Below are 27,870 nucleotides of genomic sequence, written 5' to 3'. Positions count from 1 at the left end.
TCTCTCTCTGCCCCTCCCCCGTTCATGCTCTGTCTCTCTCTGTCCCAAAAATAAATAAAAAAACGTTGAAAAAAAAAAAATTAAAATTTTTGTCTGCTTGGGGCGCCTGGGTGGCGCAGTCGGTTAAGCGTCCGACTTCAGCCAGGTCACGATCTCGCGGTCCGTGAGTTCGAGCCCCGCGTCAGGCTCTGGGCTGATGGCTCGGAGCCTGGAGCCTGTTTCCGATTCTGTGTCTCCCTCTCTCTCTGCCCCTCCCCCCGTTCATGCTCTGTCTCTCTCTGTCCCAAAAATAAATAAAAAATGTTGAAAAAAAAATTTTTGTCTGCTTGTGTGTGTATTTATATACACGTGTATATATATATATATATATATTTTTTCAAAATGAATCATCTAGGGGATACCTGGGTGGCTCATTCAGTTGAGCATCGACTTTAGCTCAGGTCATTATCTCATGGTTTGTAAGTTTGAGCCCCGCATCAGGCTCGCTGCTGTCAGTGCAGAGCCTGCTTCTGATCCTCTGTCTCTCTCTCTCTCTCTCTCTCTCTCTCTGCCCCTCCCCCACTCGAACCCTCTCTCTTAAAAATAAATAAAACATTTAAAAAAATGGAATCATCTATGTTGTTAGTTTTTTTTTTTACATTTTACCATGTCCACAGTTTACCTCTACAATATCATTTATTTCCAAAACCAGAAATAATTGTACATTTTTCTGATTAGACAAGTGTGATTCACAAAGAAAATATCTCTATAACTGTGTTGCTAAATAAGAAATGCAAGTTGTAGGACAATATGTACAGTATTATCTCATTTTTGTTTAAAAAAAGGAAGAAAACAGAACGTGTGTGTGTGTGTGTGTGTGTGTGTGTGAGGTCTGAAAAACCAGTCTATGAGGATAGCCATTAAACTCTGTTCAGAGTATTTAAGTGTGGGGGAGATTGCAATGAGGTGGCTTGGGATATTTATAGTGCATTGCTTTCATAATAATGATGCATGTATGTGATCACAATTGTTTTAAAACTTCAGACAAGCATACAAAAATCTGAAATTATCTCTAAATCCTACCACTCAGAGATACCCCCAGTCAATATACTAGTGCACATGCTTTCTTCTTTTCTTCTTTGCCTATAGAAACATATTCATCCTCTCAATTTATAAACTGGAATCCTACAAAATATACTACTCAGGAGGCTCCTGGGTGGCTCAGTGGGGTTAGGTGTCTGACTTTGGCTCAGGTCATGATCTCACAGTTTGTGAGTTCGAGCCCTGTGTCGGGCCCTGTCCTGACAGCTCAGAGCCTGGAGCCTGCTTCAGATTCTGTGTCTCCTTCTCTCTCTGCCCCTCACCCCTTATGCTCTGTCTCTGTCTCTTTTTCTCTCTCTCAAAAATAAACATTAAAAAAAACCCCACACAACTCGGTGCCCTGCTGTTTTCAATATGTTCCATGTCAGTACCTCATTGTAATGACTACGCATTATGCCATCATAACAACCATCCCATAATTTAATCATTCGATCCCTTGTTTTTGACGTTTTGTAAACTTTTTAATTGTAAAGTGTAACACACATTAGAAGAATGTATAAAATACATGTATTTTTAAAAAAGAGTAATAATTATAAAGCAAACATTTATGTTACCTCTTCACCAGAAAATCTATTTATTTATTTATTTATTTATTTGAGAGAGCTCGAGGGAGGGAGAGGGGCAGAGGGAGAGACAGAGAGAGAGAGAGAGAGGGAGGGAATCTTAAGCAGACTCCATGCTCATTGTGGCACCCGACTCAGGGTTCAATCTCACAACCATGAGATCACGAGCCAAACTCAAGAGTCAAATGCTTAAACGACTGTGCCACCCAGGTGCCTCTAGAAACATTTTAAAATTGTTTTTGGGGCACCTAGGTGGCTTGGTCTGTTGAGTGGTTGACTCTTGATTTCCACTCAGGTCATGATCTCACAGTTCATGGGATAGAGCCCTGTGTGGAGCTCTGTGCTGACAGCAGGAAACCTGCTTGGGATTCTCTCCGCCCCGCTCCTTCCCTGCTTGCACGTGCTCTCTCTCTCGCTCTCAAAATAAATAAATAAATAAATAAACATTTAAAAAAATTAAAAAAAAATTTTTTTTAACCTTTATTTATTTTTGAGACAGAGGGAGACAGAGCATGAATGGGGGAGGGTCAGAGAGAGGGAGACACAGAATCTGAAACAGGCTCCAGGCTCTGAGCTGTCAGCACAGAGCCCCACATGGGGCTCAAACTCACGGACTGCGAGATCACGACCTGAGCCGAAGTCGGATGCTCAACCGACTGAGCCGCCCAGACGCCCCTAAAAAATTTTTTAACTTAGAATGCAAAGTATTTTATTTTTAAACTTCTGGGGCGCCTGGGTGGCTCAGTCGGTTAAGCGTCTGACTTCGGCTTAGGTCATGATCTCACGGTCCGTGGGTTCGAGCCCCGCGTCGGGCTCTGTGCTGACAGCTCGGAGCCCGCTTCTGATTCTGATTCTGTGTCTCCGTCTCTCTCTGCCCCTCTCCTGCTCATGCTGTCTCTCTCTGTTTCTCAAAAATAAATAAATGTAGAAAAAAATTAAAAAAAAAACTTCTAAATTTGAAAACAAAACAGCCTCGGTTAAATAATAGTTTTTCCAAAGCTCAATGTGCTCATTTGGAGTTCCATTTTTCTGCTTGCTGCACAAAACAACTTCCTACAACTCCTAGGCAGGAACACTACTGTTTTTGATGATCTGTGATTGGATGAAGGGATCAATCTCAGTTGGTAATATACTTTTTCCCCCCTTGGTAAGGGCTTAAAAAATTTCCAGAACAGATGCATTTTTCTAGTCTTGCACACAGACACTTTGATTCCAAATGTCTCCTGAGAGGTGTATACCATATACAGAAACCCATGTTCGTTTCTCACCTTCACATACTTCAGAAATCGGCGTGGACACACTCACCGTGCTGTGTCCATTCACTAACAGGAAGAACGCCTGATGAGCGTTGAGCTATAAAAGCCTCCTAATGATCTTGAGGAGCTCACGTAGGTTGACGTGATCACGTACAAGGAACTTGGTTCTGTCCAGTACAGGAAGTTGCTTCTCACCCTTGAATCGGGTCTATTATCACCCGGATGTTCGTAAGATGCGGCTCTCGGGTAAGTCGAACGTGTACTCTTTGTTGGAAGGTGCTGCGCTGCTTGAAGGTCTTCTCCGACGGCACTGCGCGGGAGGTGAGGTGGAGGGTCCCGGCTCTTCCACGCGGCGGCGGTGGCGCAGACTCGAACTGTTAGAAATTGTTTTTAAGTTTAGGGGCGCCTGGGTGGTGCACTGCTCAGGGTGGAGGGATCGAGCCCTGCAACAGGTTCCGTGCTGAGTGTGGAGCCTGCTTAGGATTCTGTCTCTCCCTTTCTCTCTCTCTCTGCCTACCCCCACTGCTCGTGAGCTCTCTCTCTCTCTCAAAACAAAAAAAACTACAATATTTTTAAAGTTTATTTACTTTGAGAGAGAGAGTGCGAGAGAGTGCAACAGGGGAGGGGCAGGGGGAGAGAGAGAGAGAGAGAGAGAGAGAGAGAATCCCACGCAGGCTCTGCACAGCCACCACAGTGCCCAATGCAGGGCTGGAGCCTACAGACCACAAGATCATGACCTGAGCTAAGATGGACTCTCAACTGACTGCGCCACCCAGCACCCCCTTCCCCAATTGTCTTTTTAAAACATTTTTAATGTTTTTTTTAAATTTTTTTTAACGTTTATTTATTTTTGAGACAGAGAGAGACAGAGCATGAATGGGGGAGGGTCAGAGAGAGGGAGACACAGAATCTGAAACAGGCTCCAGGCTCTGAGCTGTCAGCACAGGGCCCGTCGCGGGGCTCGACCTCACGGACCGCGCGATCATGACCTGAGCCACCCAGGCGCCCCCCAAAATTTTTAATGTTTTTAATGTTTATTTTTGAGAGAAAGACAGACAGACAGTGAGTGGGGGAGGGGCAGAGAGAGAGGGAGACACAGAATCTGAAGCAGGCTCTAGGCTCCAGAGCTGTCAGCACAGGGCCGGCGGTGGGCTCCAACTCAGGAGCGTGAGATCATGACCTGAGCTGTAATTGGATGCTTAACCAACTGAGCCACCTAGGTGCTCAAAAATTAAGTTTAAAAAAATAAGAAAAGCACAATGAACACCTGTGTACTTTTCTCCTAGAATTAACAAACATGAATTCTGTTATTTTTTACTTCCTTTTTTTAAATTAACAAGACAACAAAATATAATGTATTTTATTCTTTTAAAAATTAAACAATTTGTTTTTATTTTTATAAGTAATCTCTACACCATATGTGGGACTTGAACTCACAACCAAGAGATCAAGAGCCACATGCTCCACTGACTTAGCCAGCCAGGCACCACAGAATTTATTTTATTCTAACACCTTTAAAATTTATTTTTATTTTTTATTTTACAGAGAGGGGAGGGGCAGAAGGAGAGAGAGAGAGAGAGAGAGAGAGAGAGAATCCTAAGGAGGCTCCACAGTCAGCTGTGTGTTGGGCTCAATCCCTTGACCCAGTATCACGACTGGAACAGAAATCAAGAGTGGGATGCTCAACCGACAGAGCCACCCAGGTGCCCCATTCTGACACCTTTTTTAGAATAAAGTACTTGATGTTCACTCTTTTGTGAATACTTCAATGGACCAAGCCCAGTATTGACCTCAGCTCAATAGTCTCCTTTTGTCCTTTTAGTGAAGGGTCTTGTGTCTTTCCAAAAAGACTTCATTAATCTTTGAAAAATTCTTGCCTCCAGAAGATATTATAGACTCACCTTGTACCTTTCAGCGTTAGTCACAGACTCGGCCTTTTCTGCAACTAGCCCTTATTCCTTTTAGAGACTATAATCTGGATGCTAAGATGCATTGTTGAAGTGCAGAATTGTCAGAATAAATGCAACTTGACAGATACAGGCAAAGTTCTCTTTGCTCTGAGAAATTATTGTGATCACTTTCAGATTTCCCTGTTTATCATGAGGGTAACCGTCTTTTCGACATATTTACTGGCCACCTGAGTTTCCTTGCCTCCCAACTGCTGCTTCTTTGATCATTTTTTCTGTTGTTAAACTTTTATGTCATGCCCAGGGGCGCCAGGCTGGGTTAGTAAATACAGCATAGGACTCTTAATCTCAGGGTCGTGAGGTGAGTTCAAGACCCTTGTTGGCGTGGAGCCTAGTTAAAATAAAATTTGAAAAAGTCTCATGTCCTATCCATTTTTTTCCGTTTCTAAATAATGCTGTGATGAACATCTTTGTACATGCATATTTGCTCATCTTACTGACTCATTCCCTAGAGTGAGTTTCTAACATGGGATTTCTGGGGCAAAAGATATATATTAAATTTACAATTTTTTTCTTTTTAAGAAACAATCTTTTAAAACTCAAAAAAAAAAAAAAAAGATGCGTACATGTACACTCCCCCTGCAGCAGCATGTGATCGCCTGTCTTCCCACACCCTTTCTAGAACTGAGTGCCACAATTTTAGTTTCCTTCTTTGAGGGTTGGGATGTTTTCAGTTGGGGTGTTTGCTTAAGATTCAACATGTAAAGTCCCTGCACAGCGTTGGCTGTGTTCTCAAGAGGTCCCAGTCCTCTCAGAGAGAAGAGACGTGTTCTAGCAGCTCCCCACCCTCTCCTAGCCTCCTGGGACCTCAGCCACTTTACAGCTGCCTTCCGGAAGCTCCTCTCAGAGGTCCCCCCGGAAGAGCTGTTTGCTAAATCTGGCAACCCTACCCCCAGGTTCCCGTTCTACTCCCACCTAAACTGCAGCAGTCGCCTCCAGATCTCACCCCTACGTCCATTCTCAACATGGCCTCTGCTCAAAGCCGTCCTGCTACACTCAGAATTCCATGTGAACTCCTTAGCTTGGCCTTCAAAGCCCCCGCCAAATGCAGGCCTGACCCTTCACTCAGACCTCACTGCCAACTGTTCCCCCGTCCCCTGCAGCCCCCTGGGCCTCCTGGTTGTTTCCTGTTAGGATAAGCTGGGCTGGCCTCAGAGTCTTTGTATTTATTTACCTCTGCTTAGAATGCTTTTTCCCCAAAGCATTCTCTGTTCAGATGTCACCACACCAGAGAGGGCCTTGCCAGACCACCTTGTCTAAAACAGCACCTCCCATGCCCCAAACCTGCTTTTTTTTTTTTTTTTCATAACACACAGTACAGCTCATTATTTTATACTTTGACTTGCCTGATGTATTTGTTCTTTGCTTTCCCTCACCAGGAATGTAAGATTGATAAAAGCTGGAACTGAGAGCATTTTCCTGGTGTGTTTTTCCAGTATTATCTCCCTGGTGCCTAGGATGATGCCTGGCACTTTTCAGACCTGGATCTGACAGGCTGTCCTGCACAGCAGTTAAGGGGATACCCGTGAGTCACTCTCTCTGGGTTCAAGCCCCTGTCTGTTTGCTGCTTCCCAGCTGTGTCACTTGGAACAAATGACTTAACCATTCTTTGTACCATCTGTAAAACAAGGATGATAATCTACTTTAGTTGGGTTATTGTGAGGGTGAGGGCAGGCCAAGCTCTGCCTTCTTTTTTTTCTTTTCTTTTCTCTTTTTTTTTTTTTTTATTTTTATTTTTATTTTTGGGACAGAGAGAGACAGAGCATGAACGGGGGAGGGGCAGAGAGAGAGGGAGACACAGAATCGGAAACAGGCTCCAGGCTCCGAGCCATCAGCCCAGAGCCTGACGCGGGGCTCGAACTCACGGACCGCGAGATCGTGACCTGGCTGAAGTCGGATGCTTAACCGACTGCGCCACCCAGGCGCCCCATTTTCTTTTCTTTTTTTAAAAGTAGCCTCCACATTCAATGAATGTGGGGCTTTCACTCACGTCCCTGAGATCAGGAGTCACATGCTCTACCGACTGAGCCAACCAGGGGCCCCAATTGGATCATTGTGAGAATTAAACTATGTTAAATCATGTAAGAACATAGGCTGGTGTTCAGTGTTTGTCACTATTATAGTTTTTGAGTGGATTTAACACATATGGGTTATTGCTCTCATACACACATGCAAACATCAACCAATCTCTATCTATTGATATTTAGTATGTACCTGTCACTCTCCCAGACAATGGGTATAGGCTCATACACAGAAGTTAACAAGACATATGTGACCTCTCTCTTACCATGAGTCTCCGGGAACTCAAGTAATTATTCCTAGTGTTAAAGTGTTGAGAGGCAACAAAGCACAGAATTTTTCAGGAGATACAATTTAGTCTGAGGACCAGGAAGAGATTCTGGAGGCAGTGATGTTACTCTGTAAGTTCTGACTGGGTGGAGAGGAAAGAGAGAACCATGTGTGAGGAAGCCCAGAGTGGAGAAGAGCCTATATAGCAGGATGGCCAGTGTGGCTGGAGTGCAGAGGCTGGGAGAGAGGAGGATCTGGCAGGGACTACCATGCGGGGTTTTGGTGGCCTCAGAAAGGGGTTTCATGGGAGCCATGAAAGGACTCAAAGTTGGAGAGTGACTGTCAGCTAAGCAGTTAGCACAGTTTCCCTGGCTGGTGCTGTTCAATGACCTCCAGAGATCACCTTGTCTAAAATGGCACATCTCCTGCTGCCCCCCCCCCCATCTCTGTCTCTCTGCACCTGATTTATTACGTCATAAGCCCTGACATTCTCTCATACTGTCTTATGCTGGTTCTGGATTCACCCATACTGGAATGGAAACCCCCACAAAAGCTGGGACTTTGGGGAGGGGGAGAAACTGGCTGCAGGGAGACTGATTAGGAAGTTGGTGTAGATTGTCCCAGCTCTAGAACTTGTACTTGCTAGGAGGGTTAGGATCAGCCAGCCGTCTGGCTGGTAGAGAGCAGGAGGCTAGAGGACTTGACAGCTTGAAGCCTCATTTGCATAGCACTTTACAGAAGACTGAGAAAAAGGCAATTGTCCCTATCAAAGAATGGAGTGTGGAGGCAGTGGAGATAAGGGTAGTGAGGAAGGGGGACTAAAGTCCAGCAGTCTCAAGGTGCCTGGCTGGCTCAGTTGGTGGAGCATGTAATTCCAGTTCTCAGGGTCATGAGTTCAAGCCCCACATTAGCTGCAGAGCTTACTTCAAAGAAAGTCCCAGCAGTCCCAAAAAGCCAGTTCTTGGTACTGTCCTTGCTTTTAAGTCATCAAGGGCTAAGGATCAGGTGTGGGGCTGGGGAGAACTAGAATAGAGAAATATTAAGATGTAACTGACACATCTGGTGGCTGGATGTGGGGCATGAGGGAAAGGGAAGGTGATGGCTGCGTTTCTAGTTTAAGTAACCGGGTGGATACTGGTGCCATCGCTTCAGAGCAGATTTTGTGGTTCAACTCATGAGTTCAGTTATGGATGTATGAGTCTGAGGTGCCTGGGAGACCAGGAGGAATCCAGGAGTTAGATGGGAATGCAAGTTCTGAGCTAGGGAGGGTGCTTGGCTTAAGAGATGATAATTGGAATGCACAGTGAAATCATGACAAGATGCCTTTTTCTTATGAGATCTCTTTAGGCAAATTACCAGAAATGCTTACATGCAAATGCTTTCTGGTTGCAAGCTGGCTTCTCCACTTTACCTACACTGCTCTATAACCCCCAGATACTTCTAGCAATGGAGGGTACCTGTAAAGAAGGGGTCCAGAAGCTAAGCTTCCTTAGCTTCAGGGTATCTGTCTCTGCCCTTGTGGATGTGTTGTATGAAAGAAGGCAATTGGGGGGACAATCTTGAGGAATGCCTACAATTGATGGAGGGGTCCAGGAGAAGTGGCCTGTGAGGGAGACTGAGAGGGAGCATTCAGGGAGGTAGGAGGTAGAGGAGACTGGGGAAAGCTTCACAGAAGGCAAGAAGAATGGCTGTTTAAAGGATCATCAGCAATCAACTGTCTGCCAAGTTCTACTAATTCTTCCTCTGCAGAGTCTCTCCCTCTATCTCCACTGCCACCTCCTGGCCAATAGTCCCCATTACAACTGGGTAATTCCTTTGGCTTCTCTATTTCCAGCCTCTAGTGGAGGCTGGATCATGCCAATCCCTCCTCAACAACTTTCAGTAGCTCCCTGTCACCTCCGAACTAATCCCCCGCTACCTAGCCTGGGATGCTGGGCCTTTGGCCACCTAGTTCCAGGTGACTTATCTGTCTCAGTCTGCTCCCTCATAAAAAAGAATAAGCTCACATATTCACTATCCCCCCAACCCTCAACCTTGTTGCGTCTATGTCATCTTCCTGAAGTGCCCACCCTGTATGCCTAAATTTTTCAAGGCTAGGCTCAAACGACATCTCATGTACCCACTGGATTTAACCTTACCTTTGACCACCTCCTTTTGTGGCATCAGAAACACTGCCCTGATTTTTACCAAGCTCACAGATCATCCCCCGATGAGACTAAATTCTTGAGAGTAGAGACTGTCATCTTCCCTCCTGTCTCTCCCATTTAACCTGGCACAGGGCCTGACACTCAGTGGGCAGAGAAAATGCTGGTCAGGAGAGCATACCCACTACCACTCGTGTGTAGAACAAGAGGTCTCAGATTCAACTGCCTCCGGGAACCAGACAGATAGGACAAATGCATGAAGTTGCTCAGTGCAAGACAATTGGGAATGGTGAGGCCTGTGGCAAATAGGAGTCTTCATTTTTCTGCCTAACGTATTACTAACATTCAGAACATTATATAAATCTGAAAACTGAACTTGAACTGAAGATCATGAGTTTCAGACTCTGAAATATGGGTCCAAAATACACCCCTGCATTAAGGTGGTTCTTTAGAGCTTTCAAAGCAATTTTATATCAACAACTCCATCTCCACCTTATATGTGAGAAAAATGTGGCTCAGAGAAATGAGGTGCTTAAGGAGATATAGCAAGGAATTAGTAGCACAAGGCGAGGTCCAACCCATTCAGACTCTGGCCTGGCCTACTGTCTTCTGAAGGTGTTGGGAAGAGGGTCTGAAAAGATGGGCTTCATTCACTTTTTAAAAATTAAGACTAATTTTTTAGGACAATATTACGTTCACAGCATTGAGGGGAAGGTACAGAGGTTTCCTATATACTCCCCATCCCAACACATGCACTTTTTCTCCATTGTCAACATCCTCCATGACGGTGGGACATTTGTTATAATTGATGAACCTACATTGACACACTATAATCACCCAAAGTCCGTGACTTACACTATAGTTCACTCTTGGTGTTGTACAGTTTATGGGTTTAGACAAATGGGCAATGACTTGTATCCACCATTATGGTATCATAGAGAGTATTTTCTGCCCTAAAACCCCTCTGTCCTCCTATTCATCCCTCCCTCACTGACCCCTGACAACCACCGATCTTGTTAGTCTCCGTAGTTTTGCCTTTTCCATAACGTCATACAGTTGGAATGATACAGTAGGTAGCCTTTTCATATTGGCTTCTTTCACTTAATAATATGCATTTAAGTTTCCTTCATGTTTCTTGATGGCTCAATAGCTCACTTCTTTTTAGTGCTGAATAATATTCCACTGTCTGGATGTATCACAGTTTGTTTATCCATTCACCTACTGAAGGCCACCTTGGTTGCTTCCAAGTTCTGGTATTTGGAATAAAACTGTATAAACATTTGTGTGCAGGTTTTTCTGTGGACAGAAGTGTTTTTTTTTTTTTTTCAACTCCTTTGGGAATAAAAAAAGGACCATGACTGCTGGTTTGTATGGGAAGACTATGTTTACTTTTGAACAGTTAAAAAATTTTTTTCTAATGTGTTTTTATTTTTGAGAGAGAGAGAGAGCGAGAGAGAGCAGGGGAGAGGCAGAGACAGAGACAGAATCAGAAGCAGGCTCCAGGCTCTTGAGCTGTCAGCACAGGACTCGAACCCACAAGCCCTGAGATCATGACCTGAGCCAAAGTCGGACACTTAACCGACTGAGCCACCCAGGCACCTGAGTATGTTTACTTTTGTAAGAAACCAGCAAGCCATCTTCCAAAGTGGCTGCACTATTCCCGCCAGCAATGAATGAGAGTTCCCACTGCTCCACATCCTCCTCAGCATTTGCTGTTGTCAGCGTCCTGAATTTTGGTCATTCTAATAGACATGTAGTAATATCTCATGTGGAGCATCTTTTCATATGTTTATTTGCCATCTGTGTGTCTTCTTTGGTGAGGTGTTTGCTATCTTTGGCCCATTTTTTAATCAGGGTGTTTTCTTATTACTGTGTTTTAAGAATTCTTGGAATATTTTTGAATATTCTTTTACCAGATGTTTTTTATAAATATTCTCTCCCAGTCTGTGGCTTGTCTTCTTATTCGTCTTCTTGTCTTTCACAGATATGTTTTTAATTTTAATGAAATCCATATGATTATTTCTTATATGGATCATGCTTTTGGTGTTGTATCTAAAAAGGCGTCAATACCATAGCCAAGGTCATCTAGGTTTTCTCCTTTGTTATCTTCTAAATTTTTTTAATGTTTATTTATTTTGGAGAGAGAGAGAGAGAGAGAGAGAGAGACAGAACATGAGTAGGGGAGGGACAGAGAGAGAGAGGGAGAGACAGAATTCGAAGCAGGCTCCAGGCTCTGAGCTGTCAGCACAGAGCCTGATGCGGGGCTTGAACTCATGGACTGCGAGATCACGACCTGAGCTGATGTCAGACGCTCAAACAACTAAGCCACCCAGGCCCCCCACTCCTATGTTATCTTCTAAGAGTTTCACAGTTTTGCTCTTTACATTTAGAGCTGTGATTCATTTTGAGTTAATTTTTGTGAAGGGATGTAAGGTCTGTATCCAGACTAACATTTTTGCTTGTGCATGTCCAGTTGTTCTAGCTCCATTTGTTGAAAAGAGTATTTAATTTTTTTTTAATTTGAGAGAGAGAGAGAGAGAGAGTGAAAGCAGGAGAGAGGGGCAGGGGGAGAGAGAGAATCCCAAGAAGGCTCCATGTTCAGCATGGAGCCTGATGTGGGACTTGATCCCAGGACCCCGGGATCGTGACCTGAGCTGAAATCAAGAGTTGGATGTTCAACCAACTGAGCCACCCAGGCACCCTGGACAGAGTATTTTTGCTCCATTGTATTCTTTGTTCCTTTGTCCAGATCAGTTGACCATATCAATATGGGTCTATAACTGGGCTCTCTATTCTGTTCTAGTGATCTATTCTTTTGCTAATATCACTCTATCTTGATTACTGCAGCTTTATAGTAAGTCTTGAAGTCAGGTAGTATCAGTCTTCCAACTTTGTTCTCCTTCAATAATATCTTGGCTATTCTGGGTCTTTTGCCTTCTGATATAAACTTTAGAATCAGTTTGTTGATATTCACAAAATAACTTGCTGGGATTTTGATTGGGATTGCACCAAATCTATAAATCAAGTTGGGAAGAACTGACATCTTGACAATATTGAGTCTTCATCGTTCACTTTTCATTCAACCAAGATTTCATTTGGCAAATGGAACAATCTCCTTTTCACAGGATTGTCTGAAATATTTTTCATCATTCAGTAATTTATCTAGAGTACTATAAACCTGTGACAATGCCCCTGCTCTCAGGGAGCTTACCTTTTGGGGGGAGGGGAAGACAATAAACAAGGATACAAATAAATCAGTAATTGCAAGTAAGTGTTGTAAAGAAAGCGTGTAATACGGAGTGACTGGCAGTCAAAGGGCTATTTAATGTCAGGAACTTCTCTGAGGAGGCAACATTTGAACTAAGACCATCATGAAAAGGGAGAGCTAGCCATGAGAAAAAATGTCAGAGGGAACAATAAAGATGAAGGCTCTGGAAGCAGAAATTGTTGGATATTTTGGAGCAGGACATGATGGCTACAGTATAGCAAACAAGGGGTAAATGAGGTTTTTTTAAAAAAAGTAGGCAGGGGTCCTATCTTGTAGGGTTATTTATTTTTAAAATTTAAGTACAAAATACATGCTTTGAGGTATATAAAGTATACAATAAGTGCGCAGCTCAGTGAATGTTTACACCTGTATATATACCCATGGAAATGACCTCATCCACATTAAGATGTGGAATAATGGTCAGCAGACTTTTTTTGTAAAGTACCAGATAGAAAATTGTTGACTTTGTGGGCCTGTGGCCTCTGTTGCAACTACTCAGCTCTGGTACTGTAGCAGGAAAGCAGCTATAGATGCCATGTAAATGAATGGGTATGGTGGGGTTCTGATAAACCCTTAGTTGTGGACACTGAAATTTGAATGATGTATATTTTCATGTGTCACAAAAGGAGTTTTCTTTTGGTTTTTCCTCAACCATTTTCAAATGTAAAAACCATTCTTAGACTTGTGATTTAGACTTGTTAGCATTCTTAGTTTGCGGGCTGTACAAAAACAAGTGCTAGACAGGACTTGCTCTTTGGACCATAGTTTACCAACTCAGGACACACATTCCTAGTATCCCCCTAGAGAGCTGTGGCTCTTCCCAATTAAAATCCGTCTCTCTCTCAATGGTTATATTTTATTTTTAGCAACATCAGTTACTTTTGCCTGCTTGAACTTCATATAAATGGAATCGCATGTGTATACTCTTGTGCCTAGATTCTTCATAATGTCAGCCCTATGGAGATTTTGTCACGACACATAATTTGGGCTTTCATTTAAGTGAGCTAAGATGCCATTTGGGGATCTTAAGCGTGACAGCAATATGATCTGATTTATACATTATGGTCACTCTGGTTGCCATGCAGAGAATGAAGTAAAGGGAGACAGGAGTGGATGTGGGAAGCTCATGGGTAATCCAAGCAAGAGATGATGATGGCTGGCCCAGGATGATAGTCATGGAAATAGAAGAGATTTGAGGTTTATTTTCAGTTTGTGCTCATGAATCCAATACCAGTTATTTTGTTTTTAATCAAGTATTATAATACAAGTAATTCACACTAATAAATTTCCTGAATAATCTTTCTGAGAGTAGCATAGTGAATTTACATGTATAAACCATGTTCCTATCCTCAAGGGGTTAATAATACTTTTTGGGGTGGCGTGGACAGACCATGAATCCAGATACAATGCAATCAATTAGTACTCTATGAAACCCAGGAAGCTATGGGAGGAGTATTAAACCAGCCTAGGGGTGGTCAGAGCAGATCACCTGGGGCTTGTGGCCCTTGAGCTGAATTCTGGAGGAAGAATAGCTGGAAAAGGATGAGAACATTTATGGGAAGGCTCTTCCCATAAATCTCCTATGGGAAGAGATGTGAGAGCTCTTGGTAGCTCAGTGTGGTTCTATGACGGGATCTCAGAAATTTGTAAACTTGGTGTGAAAAAAAAAAAGACTTTGAACTGGACCTAAGTGGATGGACATTCATCCACTTTTTCAATCAAATTATCTGTCCTGGATGCTTCCATATGTCTTGAGACTTCAGCGTAGGCCAGAGGTGGTAAACTGGCAGCCTGTGGCTGAATTTGACTCTAAGAGTCAAATTTTGGCCCCCATTTCTGCAGGGTGACTGGAACAGTCGTTTGAACAGCGGCTGTTCTCTCTGGACAGAGCATGTGGTCTCCAGTTCCTCATATTCCTCACCTGACCCTCTTCACTTTATTTACATGATGTGCCGGCTCTTTAAGGTTTTTGAACTTTCTTTAAAAAAAATTTTTTTTTATTGAAGTACAATTAACATAGAATGTTATGTTTGTTTCAGGTGTACAGGTTTTTGAGTTTTCAACCCCTGATCATTGCTGTAAGAAAAATATGGGTCCAAATCAGTGACACAGATTCGATCAACTCTTTGAGTAAAATGGGTTAAGAGCTAAACCGGGTGGACGAAGAGGAGCTGAAGAACTTTTTCAGGGCTTCCTAACCTGACTCTTAGGGTGGGCTTTAGGTGGCAAATTGTGTGTGTGTGTGTCCTTGCGATTTAGGCTGTGTGGCTGTGAACCCTGGCTTTGGGCTCTGTCACTGGTTAATCTAGGAGCCTTAATTCATTTGTAAAATGGAGCATTGTTGGGATTAAAAGAGAATTAGTGCACAAAGTGGTCTCAACAGAAGGTAGCTGTTATTATTCTTTCCTGGGGTGAGGGTATCTCAAAGGAGTTCTTAACCTAGAAAGTTGGCCAACAAATGGCATATAGTTGCTTGGGAGCTATTGGGGATACCACCCTTGCGCAAAACGAAGCAGCTCTCTATAAAGTGGACTGCCTTGGGAATCCAGAGGCCCAAGCTCTACTGCTAATTTGTTGAAAACACCTGACATATTGCTTCAGCTCTCTGGGTGATCTATTAAAAAACGGGGGACTGGTCCGAATTGGCAGCCGCAATGCAGCTCCACGGGCACCTTCTCCGGTGGAGGATAAAGACGCTGTGCCGCGGGGCAAGCGCGGAGCCTCCAAGCGGACTACAACTCCCAGTATGCTTTGCGCCTCGGGCAGCGCCCTACGCTAGCACGCGAGCCTTCCCGTTCCCCAACGTCCAGTTACTGCCTCTCGCGAGAGGACGGGCCGCGCCGGCGGTAGCGATAGAGAGCTGTGGTGGTGGTGGTGGTGTTGGTGGTGGCGGCCGAGACGGCGGCGGCCATTTTGGTGGGGCCTCGGAAGCGGCGGCGGCGGTTCGCCGAGAGTAGCGTCTCCCATTTTTCCCACCCACCGTCCGCATCTCTGTGCCGTGAGAGGAGGCAGTGGAAGCAAGGCGGCGGCAGTAGCCGCGAGCCCCAGGGGAATTTAAAGGCCGCGAAGGCGGCGGCCAAGAGGGGGCCCTCCCCCCTCCTCGGCGGGAGGGGGGGTGGTGCGCACGCCCCCGAGGACGCAGGTAAGGAGAGGGAGACAAGATGGCGGACGCCCCACAGCTCCCCCTCCCCTGACGGGTGACTGCGCGCGCATCTTTCCGCCACCGCCTCTCCTCCCACCTTCCCGGGGTGCTGCGCGCGCACCTTCGGCCGGGGCCCCGGGGCCGGTGCGCGAGGCTGTCGGCGCGCGCCCATAGAGACAGGCTGAGGGGGGCCAGGCCGGCCAGCACTGGGCCCGGGCGCATCTCCTCTCCCCTCACGCCCGTCTGCGCACGCGTGCCTGAGCGAGCGAGCCCTGAGAGGACGGACCCAGGTGCGCTCCTGCCCGCCCACCAACCCCAGGCACCCCCCCCTCCCCAGGGGCGCGCGGGAAGAGGAAGGGGGGCGTGGGATGAGGAGTCGGGGCGCGCGCCCACCATATCCAGTCAGTAACCAGGACCTGGCGGCACAAACCCTCCCTTATGTCAGCCTTTCGCGATCTGGTGTTGGGGGGCTCCCTGACGGGTAGGGATGAGAGACTTCCAGCCTGCGACCTTTGCGTGCGTGGGTTTGGGCTCTGGCGGGAGCCCCCGGGCGGTGCGCGCAGCCGGCTCTCTCCACTTCCAGTCGCGCACGCGCGGGCCCCTCCCCCAGTCTGTCGCGCACGTTGGGTGGGGTGGGAGTCCGGGAGGGGGCGGGGCTATCTTAGGGTTAGTGGCGACTTGGGGCAGAGGTCAGGGGTCACGTCGGGTCAGTCTGTTGGAAGGAGTTGGGAGACAGCAGTGAAGCTGGGGGTCAAGAGTTCAAGCTTCTTGGATTCTGGTTAGTTCGGGTCCTGTGAATCTGTTGTGGAGGAAGGAGTGAATCGAAGGCTGCTCCGTGGTTAAGGAATTTCCTTAAACACTGGGGAAACACTTCCGGGCCTTTGGTGGGTTTACCCTGCCTGTTTCCGGGGCATGGTTCTTTGCTGAGCGGTCTTTCTCTCTTATGATTTCTCCTCTAATGTCTCCTGCTGCAGTTCTTGTGTTTGGGGAAGTGTCTCGTGGCGCAGGTATAGGAGTTACGGGGTTCTGCCCTGAGGAAGGGTGGATTCTGTGATTCTGTTTAACCCTCACTGGAAAGGAGAGCAGGCTGCCAGGCAGCCAATGTCTTTTTGAGCTTCTGGATGTGACAGGTTTTTTGTTTGTTTTACTTTGTTATTTGCTCTTTTATTCAGTGGTTGTAGCCTTTTACACTTAAGCTTTTTAAACTTTTTTTTTTTTTTTTTTTTGCTTCACTACAGTGCTCCTCCTCTAGCCAGAATCTTATGTCTCTAGGGAGTTCTGTTTTCGCAAACCGTGATTTTGCTTTTATTTTTCTGAAACATGAGCCTTTCTTACTACTGTTTAATTCTCTTGTTTTCAGCCTTTGATTCGGGTATGTTTAAATGCTTCAAAAGTTACTGTAAAGAAGGTTTTGATGGATGTTGTTGGTAAATGTGGATTCGTTTCTCACTCTGTTTTCCTTCCCTCTGTTTCAGGCGTGATTTCCCTCAGTACGGCGGCACCGTGGAAGTACAGACTTTCACAGGGGGTGTGGTCTCAGCTCACACAGGTGAGGGTTCATACACCATTTTTTGTGTTGATGCTAATAGGAGAGATATTTGAGATGAGAGAAATTATAAGTCAGTATTTTTGGTTTGGTGATATTGGTGCAGCAACAAAAGTGGGAGTGTGGATAGAGAAAGGCCTGATCACCCTAGCCCTACCAAGGAGAGTAGCACATTTTCCTTGGTTTTGGCATCAGACTACCTCAGCTTAAGTCTTTCTGTTAGCTTATTACTGTGTGACCTTATGCAAGTTACTTGGGTCTCTTTGTGTGCTGACTTCCTAAATTATAAAAGAGGGAAAATGTTAGAATGCCTCAATTAGGTTAGGGATCTTTTCTGTATGCTTCTATTCTCAGTATATGGAAGGAACTAAATAAAGATTTATTAAGGTGTGAGAAGTGTTTAGGTCACAAGATAGTTGTGAGGATTATAGAACGTATCAAGTCAGTGCTTAGGAAAGTATGACACATAGTTGATGCTCAAGAAATGTAGACCATAAACATTGTTCATTTATAGGTTCTTCAATGTGATTGTGGGTTTTTTTTGTTTTTTTGTGGGTTTTTTTGGAGAGTCACTTGCATGTGTGTGTGAGTTGGGGGGAGGGGAGAGGGAGAGGGAGAAAGAGAATCTCAAGCAGTCTCCATGCTCAGTGTGGAGCTTGATGTGGGGATTGATCTCACAACCCTGGGATCATGACTTGAGCTGTAATCAAGAGTTGGACACGCAGGGCATCTGGGTGGCTCAGTTGGTTAAGCATCGGACTCTTGATTTCAGCTCAGGTCATGATCTCATGGTTGGTGAGGTTGAGCCCCATCTTGGCCTCTGTGCCGATAGGACAGAGCCTGCTTGGGAGTCTCTCTGTCTCTGCTTCTCTTCTTCTTGCTCTCTCTCTCTCTGTCTCTACAAATAAGTAAACTTAAAAAAAAAAAAATTTTGGATACTCAACTGAACCACCCCGGCATCCTTTTTTTCCCAAGGATTTATTCATCTTTTTAAAACCCATTTCTACTCTTTTAACCCTACCTAAGGTGCTCCAGAGGCCGGTGGACCTGAGCGGAGGCTGGGACGCCCTAGTGGGCCCCGGGCCCTGGAAGCCGGGTCCCGGTGGCCGGTGGCCCAGAATGAGGCCAGCTCCCAGCATGCCCTGCAGCCGGACGCCAGCCCCTCGGCCAGCAGCAGTGGTGATAACGATCCAGTCATTCTTCAGGCGTCCAAAGAGGAGCCTGGGAGTGGGACCATGCAGAGCAGCCCCTCCCCTGCTCACCCTCAGCTCCCAGTCCTGCAGACACAGGTTTGAAAGTGGGGAGGGTTCCTTCTCTGCTTCTGCTTTTGTAAACTATTAGCTCGGATGCAGAAGAAATATGGCAAGTTTTAGCCACATTTCCATGATCCTAACTGTCTGTGTTTGGAAAATTTTTGGTGGTCAGCTTGATCATCAAGCCTGTTAGATATGTTCTATTTGACATTTAGTGTAATGTTGATTTCTGAGTTTGGAAACCCTTTGTTACCTGAAAAGGGTTGAATTAGGCCAGGTTGGATATGGAGGTTGAAACCACATGCTCCTAAGACTGTGAGCTTTGAGAATAGATAATTTTTTAGAAGTTGGAGCAATGTAAGCATTATGGATGGTGTGTGGTATTTGTTCTTTTCTCATACCAAGGAAGTGCAGGAGTAGAAGAAACATGGATTTTGAGAGCAGACATACCTAGATTTGCATAGAGTGGCTTTTGATGGGTATGGATTTAATACTTACAATTTTTCTGTGTACCTGGGAAATTTTGTGACATACAGTTGTTTGTCGTTTAACTGAGGTAGGAATTTCAGTGGCACCCTGTGAGGCTAATATGCTGGAGTGATTTTTATGAGTGTTCTCACTATCAGCATTTAAGTGAGACCATGTTCTCTACTTATTATTGTTTGTGCAGTGCCTTGCAAAGTAATAGGTGGGTGTTTGAGAACAGTTACCAGCTCCTCTCTCCTTCCCTTCCCACCTTCCTGGTAAAGGAAACTCCCAAGATTGATGAGGAACCTAAAGAGGTTTAGGTGATCTTCGTTTTTGTTTTCTAAATGTTTATTCATTTTTGAGAGAGCGTGAGCAGAAGAGGGGCAGAGAGAGAGAGAGAGACAGAGACATAGACAGGATCCAGAGTGGGCTCTGTGCTGACAGCAGCAAGCCTGATGTGGGGCTTGAACTCATACGAGATCATGACCTGAGCTGAAGTTGGACGCTCAACCAACTGAGCCACCCAGGCGCCCCTATTGTTGCTTTTTGAACATGGTGGTAACTTAAATTTATTTTAATAGGTGAATCTGCCATACTTGCTGTGTAAATGAGGGAAGAATAGAGAGTTGTTTATGTGAGTGAAATCATTGAGGCTCTGAAAGGATCATTAGCATTTGAAGTTATATGCTATAATATTATTCTTGAATTTGGGAACTGTGTAAATGTCAGGCTCTGATTCCTCTCGCATGCCAAGTATCTGTGAACTTGGCTCTGTTATCTTTAACATTTTATGAAAAGATCGTCCCAAATATTTGTGTTTATAAAAATGAGGTTGATAATTTACTCCGTAGTTTTTTCTTGTGAAGATAGAATGAAATAATATGCTTAGAACTTCTGGCTCAGTGCTAAGCATTCATTTTATTTATGTTTTTCTAGATGGTGTCGGACGGCATGACAGGCAGCAATCCTGTGTCCCCTGCCTCATCCAGTTCCCCAGCCTCTAGTGGGGCAGGTGGCATCTCTCCCCAGCATATAGCTCAAGATTCCTCTCTGGATGGACCTCCAGGGCCCCCAGATGGTGCCACAGTGCCCTTGGAGGGACTCAGCTTACCCCAGGCTGCTGACCTTGCTAACAAAGGCCCAAAGTGGGAGAAGAGCCATGCTGAGATTGCAGAGCAGGCCAAGCATGTATGTACTGGAAATGCCTATGAGAGTTTTTGGGAGTCTTCCTTCTTTAACTTCTCTGTCCCATGGGCCCTTTACATTTCTTTCCTTGTGGATTTAGAGTATAGGCTTTGCCTTAACTTACATGATCTTGAGCAAGTTGTTTGATCTGAACCTCATTTCCTTTTCTGTAAAGTAAACATCATGTAATAGTTCACGGACTTACGAGGTCTGTGTTAAAGGAGAAAATACACGTAGAAGTGCTATGTCAAATATAAAGCTCTGGACATTTGCTGGTTTCTGCTTCCCATTTCTGTCCTCTAGCCCCTATTATTTACCTAGCAATAAGTGTAGTCTCTGAACCAGCAGCATCAGCATCACTTGCGAAATTAGAGATGCAAGTTTCTTGGTACCTCTCTTCTACCTATCCATTTAAAGCTTGAGGGGTAGGCTCCAGCAATCTGACTTAAAAAGCACTCCAGATGATTTTGATGCATGCTTAAATTTGAGAGCCATTGGTCTAATACCCAGGTCTTTCTTAATGTTTCCTTCACTGTCAGGCCATTTAGTTCCCTGTCTCGTTTCTGGCTGTAATTTCCTCTGATTTAGTTTTTGTCAGGAGAGGCCAAGCATAATAAAGGCAATTGTCTTGAGTTTTTTAAGTCACTTCTGTTAAATAAAAAAAGTTTCAAGTGCTTTCATCGTATTGCTTATGAAATTTAACCATTATAGAAAGTTAATTTTTTTTTATCACAAAAACTGTTGTTAATCTTTTAGTATTTTCACAAAAAAGTGTACATTGTTATAAAAGTGTTTTTCAAAAACAAACAGGATTGTGTATGTGGGGCTTTGTAACCTATTTCTAAGCATGAACATACTCTTGGGCAAGCAGATTTCTACAGTGATGAAGATCCTTTCTATCTAGTCTGTAAGGAAGCATATACTCCTTGCTTCTCTGGAGGCTCCCCATGGATTTCATTTTTCTAAGTCTTTCCAATATTCAATTTTTTTTTTTTTTTTTTAACGTTCAGTTTTATTTTTGAGAGTGAGCGGGGCAGGGGCAGAGAGAGAGGGAGACAGAATCAGAAGCAGGCTTCAGATTCCCAGCTGTCAGCACAGAGCCTGATGGGGGGTTTGAATTCACAAACCACGAGATCATGACCTGGGCTGAAGTTGGACGCTTAACCGACGGAGTCACCCAGGTGCCCCATGTCTTTCCTATATTCATGGGGTGTGGAGATTGAGTGAAATAATGGAAAGAATATGAATTCTGGTGTCTAGACTCATTAGATGTATTTTGAATTCCCAGCTCTTACCACTTTCTGGTTGTGTGATCTCAAGTAAATTGCTTAATCTCTTTGATTTTTTTTTTTTTAATTCACCTGTGAAGATTGTAATACCTACCTTGTAGTATTGGTATGTGGACTTAAGACAGACATAAAACACTCAGTTCAGACAGTGCTTGTATGTAATCAGTGCCCAGGAATTCACCTATGTTCCTGAGGTGGACTTTATGTCCAGTAACTTGATTGACCTAGCTCTTCCTCATTAGGAGGCTGAGATTGAGACTCGGATTGCTGAGCTGCGGAAGGAGGGTTTCTGGTCACTGAAGAGGCTGCCTAAAGTGCCCGAGCCTCCCCGCCCCAAAGGCCACTGGGACTATCTATGTGAGGAGATGCAATGGCTCTCTGCTGACTTTGCTCAGGAGCGTCGTTGGAAACGGGGTGTGGCCCGTAAGGTATGTCCTCAACTGAGCCTACCTTCCATATTTTTTTTCTAGGTTTCCTTTTCCTTTATACGTGGGTTTGTTGGAAGGTAACCAAACAGAACAGTGTAGGGTGCATATTAATGTCCATAGTCTCAAGAGGCAAGCTCTGACTTCCCAAATGTCTTGGACTTGATTTTTGTTTTTGTTCTTGACGTGAGGAAGGGATAGGAGACTGGCCTTGGAGTTTTCACTCTGGTTCCTCATTCCCACAGGTTGTGCGCATGGTCATCCGGCACCACGAGGAGCAGCGGCAGAAAGAAGAGCGGGCTCGGAGGGAAGAGCAGGCCAAGCTACGCCGAATCGCCTCCACCATGGCCAAGGACGTCAGGCAGTTCTGGAGTAATGTGGAGAAGGTCGGCAGCAGGGATTGGGAAAGGGAAATGCCTTAGGTGTCCTAGGTGGGTAGCATGGTAGCAGGAATGGTCGAAACGTCTCCTTGAGAGAGTGAATATTCTAATTTCAAACAACTCTAATGACATTTCTGTTTTGTATTGGATGTCTCTAGTGTTGAGTGCCAAGAAGAAAGACAGTGGAAAAATATGGCCCTGCCTTTGGGGAATATTAATAGGACTTTTTGATCCCTCTAGGCCGTCTGTCCTTTGCAGGGCATTCAGCATGCTTTTTCTAAACCTCTACTATTTACCTGCTTAAATATTTACATCAAAGTTCTCAAATTGTTCTTATATATTGTTTGTTGTTTCTCAAGTACTACCAGGTTTCTTTCTGTATTTTAGTTTTGTCTCCTGCCAGCTCCTTAACTTCTCTTTTCCACTTCATTGTTCTTTTGTACATTTCTGGTAATTTACCTATGGTCTTTTTGCTGCCAAGCAATGCCTTTCTTTTCATTTCCACTTAGGTAACACGTACTTAGTCTTTAAGATTCAGCTCCAGATACACTTGTAAATCTTCCCTGCTGCCTGAAGTTAAACTGGTTCTTCTCTTTATTGTGCTCCCTTTGTGCTTTCATCAAAAGCACCTTTAGGGTCATTTAGCTCTTCCCTCTTGGAAAGCCAGCTCAGGGCCTAGCATAGAGGAGGCTTCCCTAAATATTGGATAAAAGAATACATGAATATTTTAGTGACCGTCCATTTCATGCTGTGGCAGGTGGTGCAATTCAAGCAACAGTCCCGGTTGGAGGAAAAGCGTAAAAAAGCTCTGGACCTGCACCTCGACTTCATTGTGGGGCAAACTGAAAAGTACTCAGACCTTTTGTCTCAGAGCCTCAACCAGCCACTAGCATCCAGCAAAGCTGGCTCTTCCCCTTGCCTTGGCTCTTCCTCAGCTGCCTCTAGTCCTCCACCCCCGGTTTCCAGGCTGGATGATGAAGGTGTGTGTCCTCTTTGGCTCTGTTACTCTTCCTCATGTACCCTTTCCAGAGCTGAAAACCCACCCTGTGGCTTGCAGGGCCCCGTGGACTTTGTGACCTTGTTCTCCTGCTATAGATGGGGACTTCCAACCCCAAGAGGAGGAGGAAGAGGATGATGAGGAGACGATTGAGGTTGAAGAACAACAGGAAGGCAATGATGCAGAGACCCAGAGGCGTGAGATTGAGCTGCTTCGACGTGAGGGAGAATTGCCATTGGAAGAGCTGCTCCGTTCCCTTCCCCCTCAGCTGCTAGGAGGGCCTTCCAGCCCCTCGAGAACCCCCTCATCTCGTGACAGTGACACTCGAGATGGGCCTGAAGAAGGTGGTGAAGAAGAAGAGCCCTCTCAAGTGTTAAAGGTATAGGGAGAATGGGTAGAGGAAGGGCTCAGAGTGGGAGCAGAGGTAGAGGTTCAAGGACTGAGTTCTGGTCTGTAAGATCATTTGTGGTTTTCAGGAGTCCTCCCTGGTTAAGGGTGATTGGCTCTCATTTGGGGATGGATATGGAAGAGCCTGGGTTTGGGGCAAGTTGTATTTTGAGATGGGCATTTCCTAATGCTGTAATGGAAGAGTATACTGTACTCTTTAATTGCCTCACGGTCTTGAAAAGATAACTCTGGATTTTGCCACTTCTGTGAAATGGTCCTAATACTCCCTATTGGTTTGTAGGTTTGGACCTGGGATGATAATCTTGAAGTCTTTTCTGGACCTAAGCTCTCTCTTTCTCCATATGTGTGAGCGCATGGGGATGGTGTTGGGGGCCTTATCTAGCACTTTCACAGGTCCTCCCCCAGGCAGTGGGGCCAGGATTTGGTAGCTGGTGCTGAAAGAAAACCCTTGATTGCATCTTTGCCCTGGGACTGTGCCAGTGGCACCTGTCACTCAGTGGGACAGAGAGACTGTTCTGTGATATCATGTTCAACATTGTACCTTTCTCCTGCTGCTCTAACCTTAGGTCTTCTCCCTTTTTATCTTTTGCCATACAGGTGAAGCCCTCACCCTCTGTCACACAGCGCAACAAACAGCCCTGGCATCCAGATGAGGATGACGAAGAGTTTACTGCCAATGAGGATGAAGGTCAGGCTTGTTCTCTTTGTCCTGTTGCCCTTTACTCTTTGAATCGTCTGGACCTACCATTTCATGTTTTCTCTGGTCTTCCACTGGGATTGTGTTCTATGATTCTGTTGCCATTGATTTTGCTTTATTCTCTTTCCTAGCGGAGGATGAAGAGGATACTATAGCAGCTGAGGAGCAGTTGGAAGGGGAGGTGGATCATGCCATGGAACTGAGCGAGTTGGCTCGAGAAGGTGACATTTCAGCAGACGTTTACTGAACATCCATTTGGTGTCTCCTCTGTGCAGAGTGCCAGGGATACAGAGATGAATAAGACACTTTTTATCCCCCTTGGAGGAACTCCAGGTCTAATGACAGAGACAGATGTCAACAAATAATTATAAATAGAATTTGAGGACTGGGTGTGATGTAAGTTTGAACAAAGTGATGTGACAGCTTAGTGGAACTAATGTAAGAAGCTTATTTGACTTGAACCTCAAAGAGAGGTTTAGTTTGATATTATCTTTCACAGCGGGAGGCAGCAGCATCCATGGTTCCAGCCCAGGCTGTGGGGCTTGGCTTTAGTAGCTGGTGCTGAAAGTAAACTGTTTCACCTCCCTTCAGACCTGGGCCTAGTAGTGTCTATAGAAACTTAGGTAAAATGATCTGGCACCACTCAGACCTCCCTTTCTCCTTTGTCCCCTTTCCCTTGAAGTTCCCAAAAGCTTATCCTTCGTTTCTTCTCCAGGTGAGCTGTCTATGGAGGAGCTGCTGCAGCAGTATGCAGGAGCCTATGCTTCTGATGCCTCTGCCCCAGGCTCTGGGAGTAGTGAAGAGGAAGATGAAGATGAGGTTGAGGCTAACAGCTCTGACTGTGAACCAGAGGGGGCTACAGAAGCTGAAGAGGTTCCTCAAGAGGATAGTAGCAGTCAATCAGGTGGATGTGTGGTCATGGGCACATCGGAGGGGAGACACTGGAGGAGTAGGTGTTGTGAGCACTTAGCCTTCGTTTTGTGTTTTAGAATCTGCTGAGGAGCAGAGCGAGGAAGAGGAAGATGAGCATTCAGAAGAGGAAGAAACAAGCGGGAGTTCAGAATCAGAGGAATCTGAGTCTGAGGAATCTGAGGAGTCTCGATCACAGAGCCAAGCAGATGAGGAAGAGGAGGAAGATGATGACTTCGGGGTGGAGTACTTGCTTGCCCGGGATGAAGAGCAGAGCGAGGCAGATGGGGGCAGTGGGCCTCCCACCCCAGGGCCTGCCACTACTCTAGGCCCTAAGAAGGAAATTACTGACATCGCTGCAGCAGCTGAAAGTCTTCAGCCCAAGGGTTATACCTTGGCCACTACGCAGGTATTCCCAGGCCCCAGCTTCTGTTTTCTCTTACCTTGACTTTGCTGTTTCTCAGCGACTGATACCTCATTTCTACCCTGATGCCTCTCTTCCTCCTACCAGGTGAAGACCCCCATTCCCTTGCTCCTGCGGGGCCAGCTCCGAGAGTACCAACACATTGGGCTGGACTGGCTGGTTACTATGTATGAGAAGAAGCTTAATGGTATTCTTGCTGATGAGATGGGGCTAGGCAAGACAATCCAGACCATCTCCCTACTTGCCCACTTGGCCTGTGAAAAAGGTAACAAGGCAGGGCCTTTCGTCTTGGGCTGCTTGGCCAGCTCCCTGCAAAGCTTGTTTAATGGTGACCCTAGCTGCAGGATGGTAAAACACTCACTGTTTTGCTGCTGTCTTAGTAGCTTCATTGACTCTGGTTAGTAACTGTAAAGATGTTAGCTTAAGTGCTAGGATTCTTAGGAAGGACCATCAGGACAGAGTGGTCAGGGTTATACCTCAGGAACCAGAACAGAACCCCAAAGTTTGGGGCACCTGGGTGGCTTAGTTGGTTGAGCGTCTGACTTAGACTCAGGTTATGGTCTCGTGGCTTGTGAGCTTGAGCCCCATGTCAGGCTGACAGCTCAGAGCCTGGGGCCTGCTTCGGATTCTGTGTCTCCCTCTCTCTCTCTCTGCTCCTCCCTGCTCATGCTCTGTCTCTCTTTCAAAAGTAAACAAACATTAAAAAAACCCCAAAAACTCCCAAAGTTATATTTCCTTACCATCTCTCATTCTTTTTTTTTTTTTTTTTTTTCTTTTCCTGCTTAAAATCTTTCTAAGTTTATTTTGTTTTTTTAACTGGAGGTATAATTGACGTACAACATTATGTTTCGGGTATACAACATGATGTTTTGATACTAGTGTGCATTGTGAAGTGATTAGTACAGTAAGTCTCATTAACATCCACCACCACACGTAGTTAACAAAAATTTTTTTGTGTGTGATGAGAACTTTAAGATTTACCCTCTTAGCAACTTTGAAATATGCGATCCAGTATTATTAACTATAGTCATCATGCTGTACGTCTCTCATTCTTTTGCTAAACAGGTAACTGGGGTCCCCATTTGATCATTGTCCCCACCAGTGTGATGCTGAACTGGGAGATGGAGCTGAAACGGTGGTGCCCCAGCTTTAAAATCCTCACTTATTATGGAGCCCAGAAGGAGAGGAAGCTCAAGCGGCAGGTCTGCCCCTCCATGTGATCACTTCCCCCCGAATGATTGCTCTTTTACTCTTAGGCCTTTTCCTCAGAGGGGCTTTTCCCCCTACCCTTTCTGTTGCTCCCTTCTGCTTCTGGGACTTTGTCTTTCTCCCAGTCTGATTTATGTTCCTTGAGGACCTTAGCGTATCTTCCCTTTCTTTTCTTTTCACCCCACTATCTGGTGCTTTCTCCTAATACCTTAGGGCTGGACCAAGCCCAATGCCTTCCATGTGTGTATCACGTCTTATAAGCTGGTGCTGCAGGACCACCAAGCCTTCCGCCGCAAGAACTGGCGCTATCTCATTCTGGATGAGGCTCAGAACATCAAGAACTTCAAGTCGCAGCGTTGGCAGTCATTGCTCAACTTCAACAGGTAGAGATGGAAATGGGGGTTTGTAGGAGGGTTGACTTGACCTGAAGGGTGAGATGCTTGGAAGGTTGGGACCTTGCTGACCATCTTCCCTCTAATTTCCTCTGTTTCTTTGCAGCCAGAGACGCCTACTCCTCACAGGAACTCCCTTGCAGAACAGCCTCATGGAGCTGTGGTCTTTGATGCACTTTTTGATGCCCCATGTCTTCCAGTCTCATCGCGAGTTTAAAGAATGGTTCTCTAACCCCCTAACTGGCATGATTGAGGGCAGCCAAGAGTACAATGAAGGTCTAGTCAAACGTCTCCACAAGGTAGGGCCTATAACAGTTTGTCAGGGGTATCGGGAATAACGAATGAAGGGCAATACCTAGAAAACCTTTATGGAGAGAAAGTCAGTGCTGGGCTAAATTCACTGTTGTCAAGTAGCAGCGTTCTAGTGACTAACCCAATGCCAAATTGAGTGACCTCATTTTAGTCATCATTTTACCTTTTTTTTCCTTATGGTGACATTTCTGTCTTTATTCTCTGAGTAGAATGACACTGCATTCTACTAAGCATTGCTAATCTAAGCAATGATCAGTCATTGCTTAG

General features: G+C 45.3%; 1 protein-coding gene, 1 non-coding gene and 1 pseudogene across 5 annotated transcripts in view; 2 read left to right on the top strand and 1 right to left on the bottom strand.

Moving 5' to 3' along the window:
* Positions 1-2,620: 2,620 nt before the first annotated feature.
* On the bottom strand, positions 2,621-15,931 carry LOC131501597 (uncharacterized; annotated as a pseudogene).
* Positions 15,403-27,870, top strand: part of SRCAP (Snf2 related CREBBP activator protein) — a 36,131-nt gene continuing 23,663 nt past the window's right edge. For 2 of the 4 annotated variants that reach the window (XM_058710367.1, XM_058710364.1), the window contains exons 1-16: positions 15,403-15,709; positions 17,185-17,258; positions 18,282-18,544; positions 19,913-20,164; positions 21,693-21,878; positions 22,121-22,261; positions 23,013-23,235; positions 23,351-23,631; positions 24,258-24,348; positions 24,489-24,578; positions 25,073-25,261; positions 25,347-25,675; positions 25,778-25,955; positions 26,756-26,892; positions 27,113-27,282; positions 27,398-27,590. In XM_058710367.1, the coding sequence (XP_058566350.1) occupies positions 18,491-18,544; positions 19,913-20,164; positions 21,693-21,878; positions 22,121-22,261; positions 23,013-23,235; positions 23,351-23,631; positions 24,258-24,348; positions 24,489-24,578; positions 25,073-25,261; positions 25,347-25,675; positions 25,778-25,955; positions 26,756-26,892; positions 27,113-27,282; positions 27,398-27,590 (2,514 nt within the window). In that variant the 5' untranslated portion in view covers positions 15,403-15,709; positions 17,185-17,258; positions 18,282-18,490. Of the gene's footprint in view, positions 15,710-15,816; positions 16,000-17,184; positions 17,259-18,281; positions 18,545-19,912; positions 20,165-21,692; positions 21,879-22,120; positions 22,262-23,012; positions 23,236-23,350; positions 23,632-24,257; positions 24,349-24,488; positions 24,579-25,072; positions 25,262-25,346; positions 25,676-25,777; positions 25,956-26,755; positions 26,893-27,112; positions 27,283-27,397; positions 27,591-27,870 lie in introns of those variants that run through there. The other 2 variants (XM_058710368.1, XM_058710366.1) reach the window with 2 other exon arrangements.
* Positions 24,039-24,167, top strand: LOC131501767 (small nucleolar RNA SNORA30/SNORA37 family). The gene has a single exon (XR_009256894.1). It is a non-coding gene; the product is annotated as a small nucleolar RNA SNORA30/SNORA37 family (small nucleolar RNA).

The sequence above is a fragment of the Neofelis nebulosa genome, chromosome 18 (genome assembly GCF_028018385.1).
Source record: "Neofelis nebulosa isolate mNeoNeb1 chromosome 18, mNeoNeb1.pri, whole genome shotgun sequence".
NCBI lineage: Eukaryota > Metazoa > Chordata > Mammalia > Carnivora > Felidae > Neofelis > Neofelis nebulosa.
This window is presented reverse-complemented; position numbering and strand designations above follow the sequence as displayed.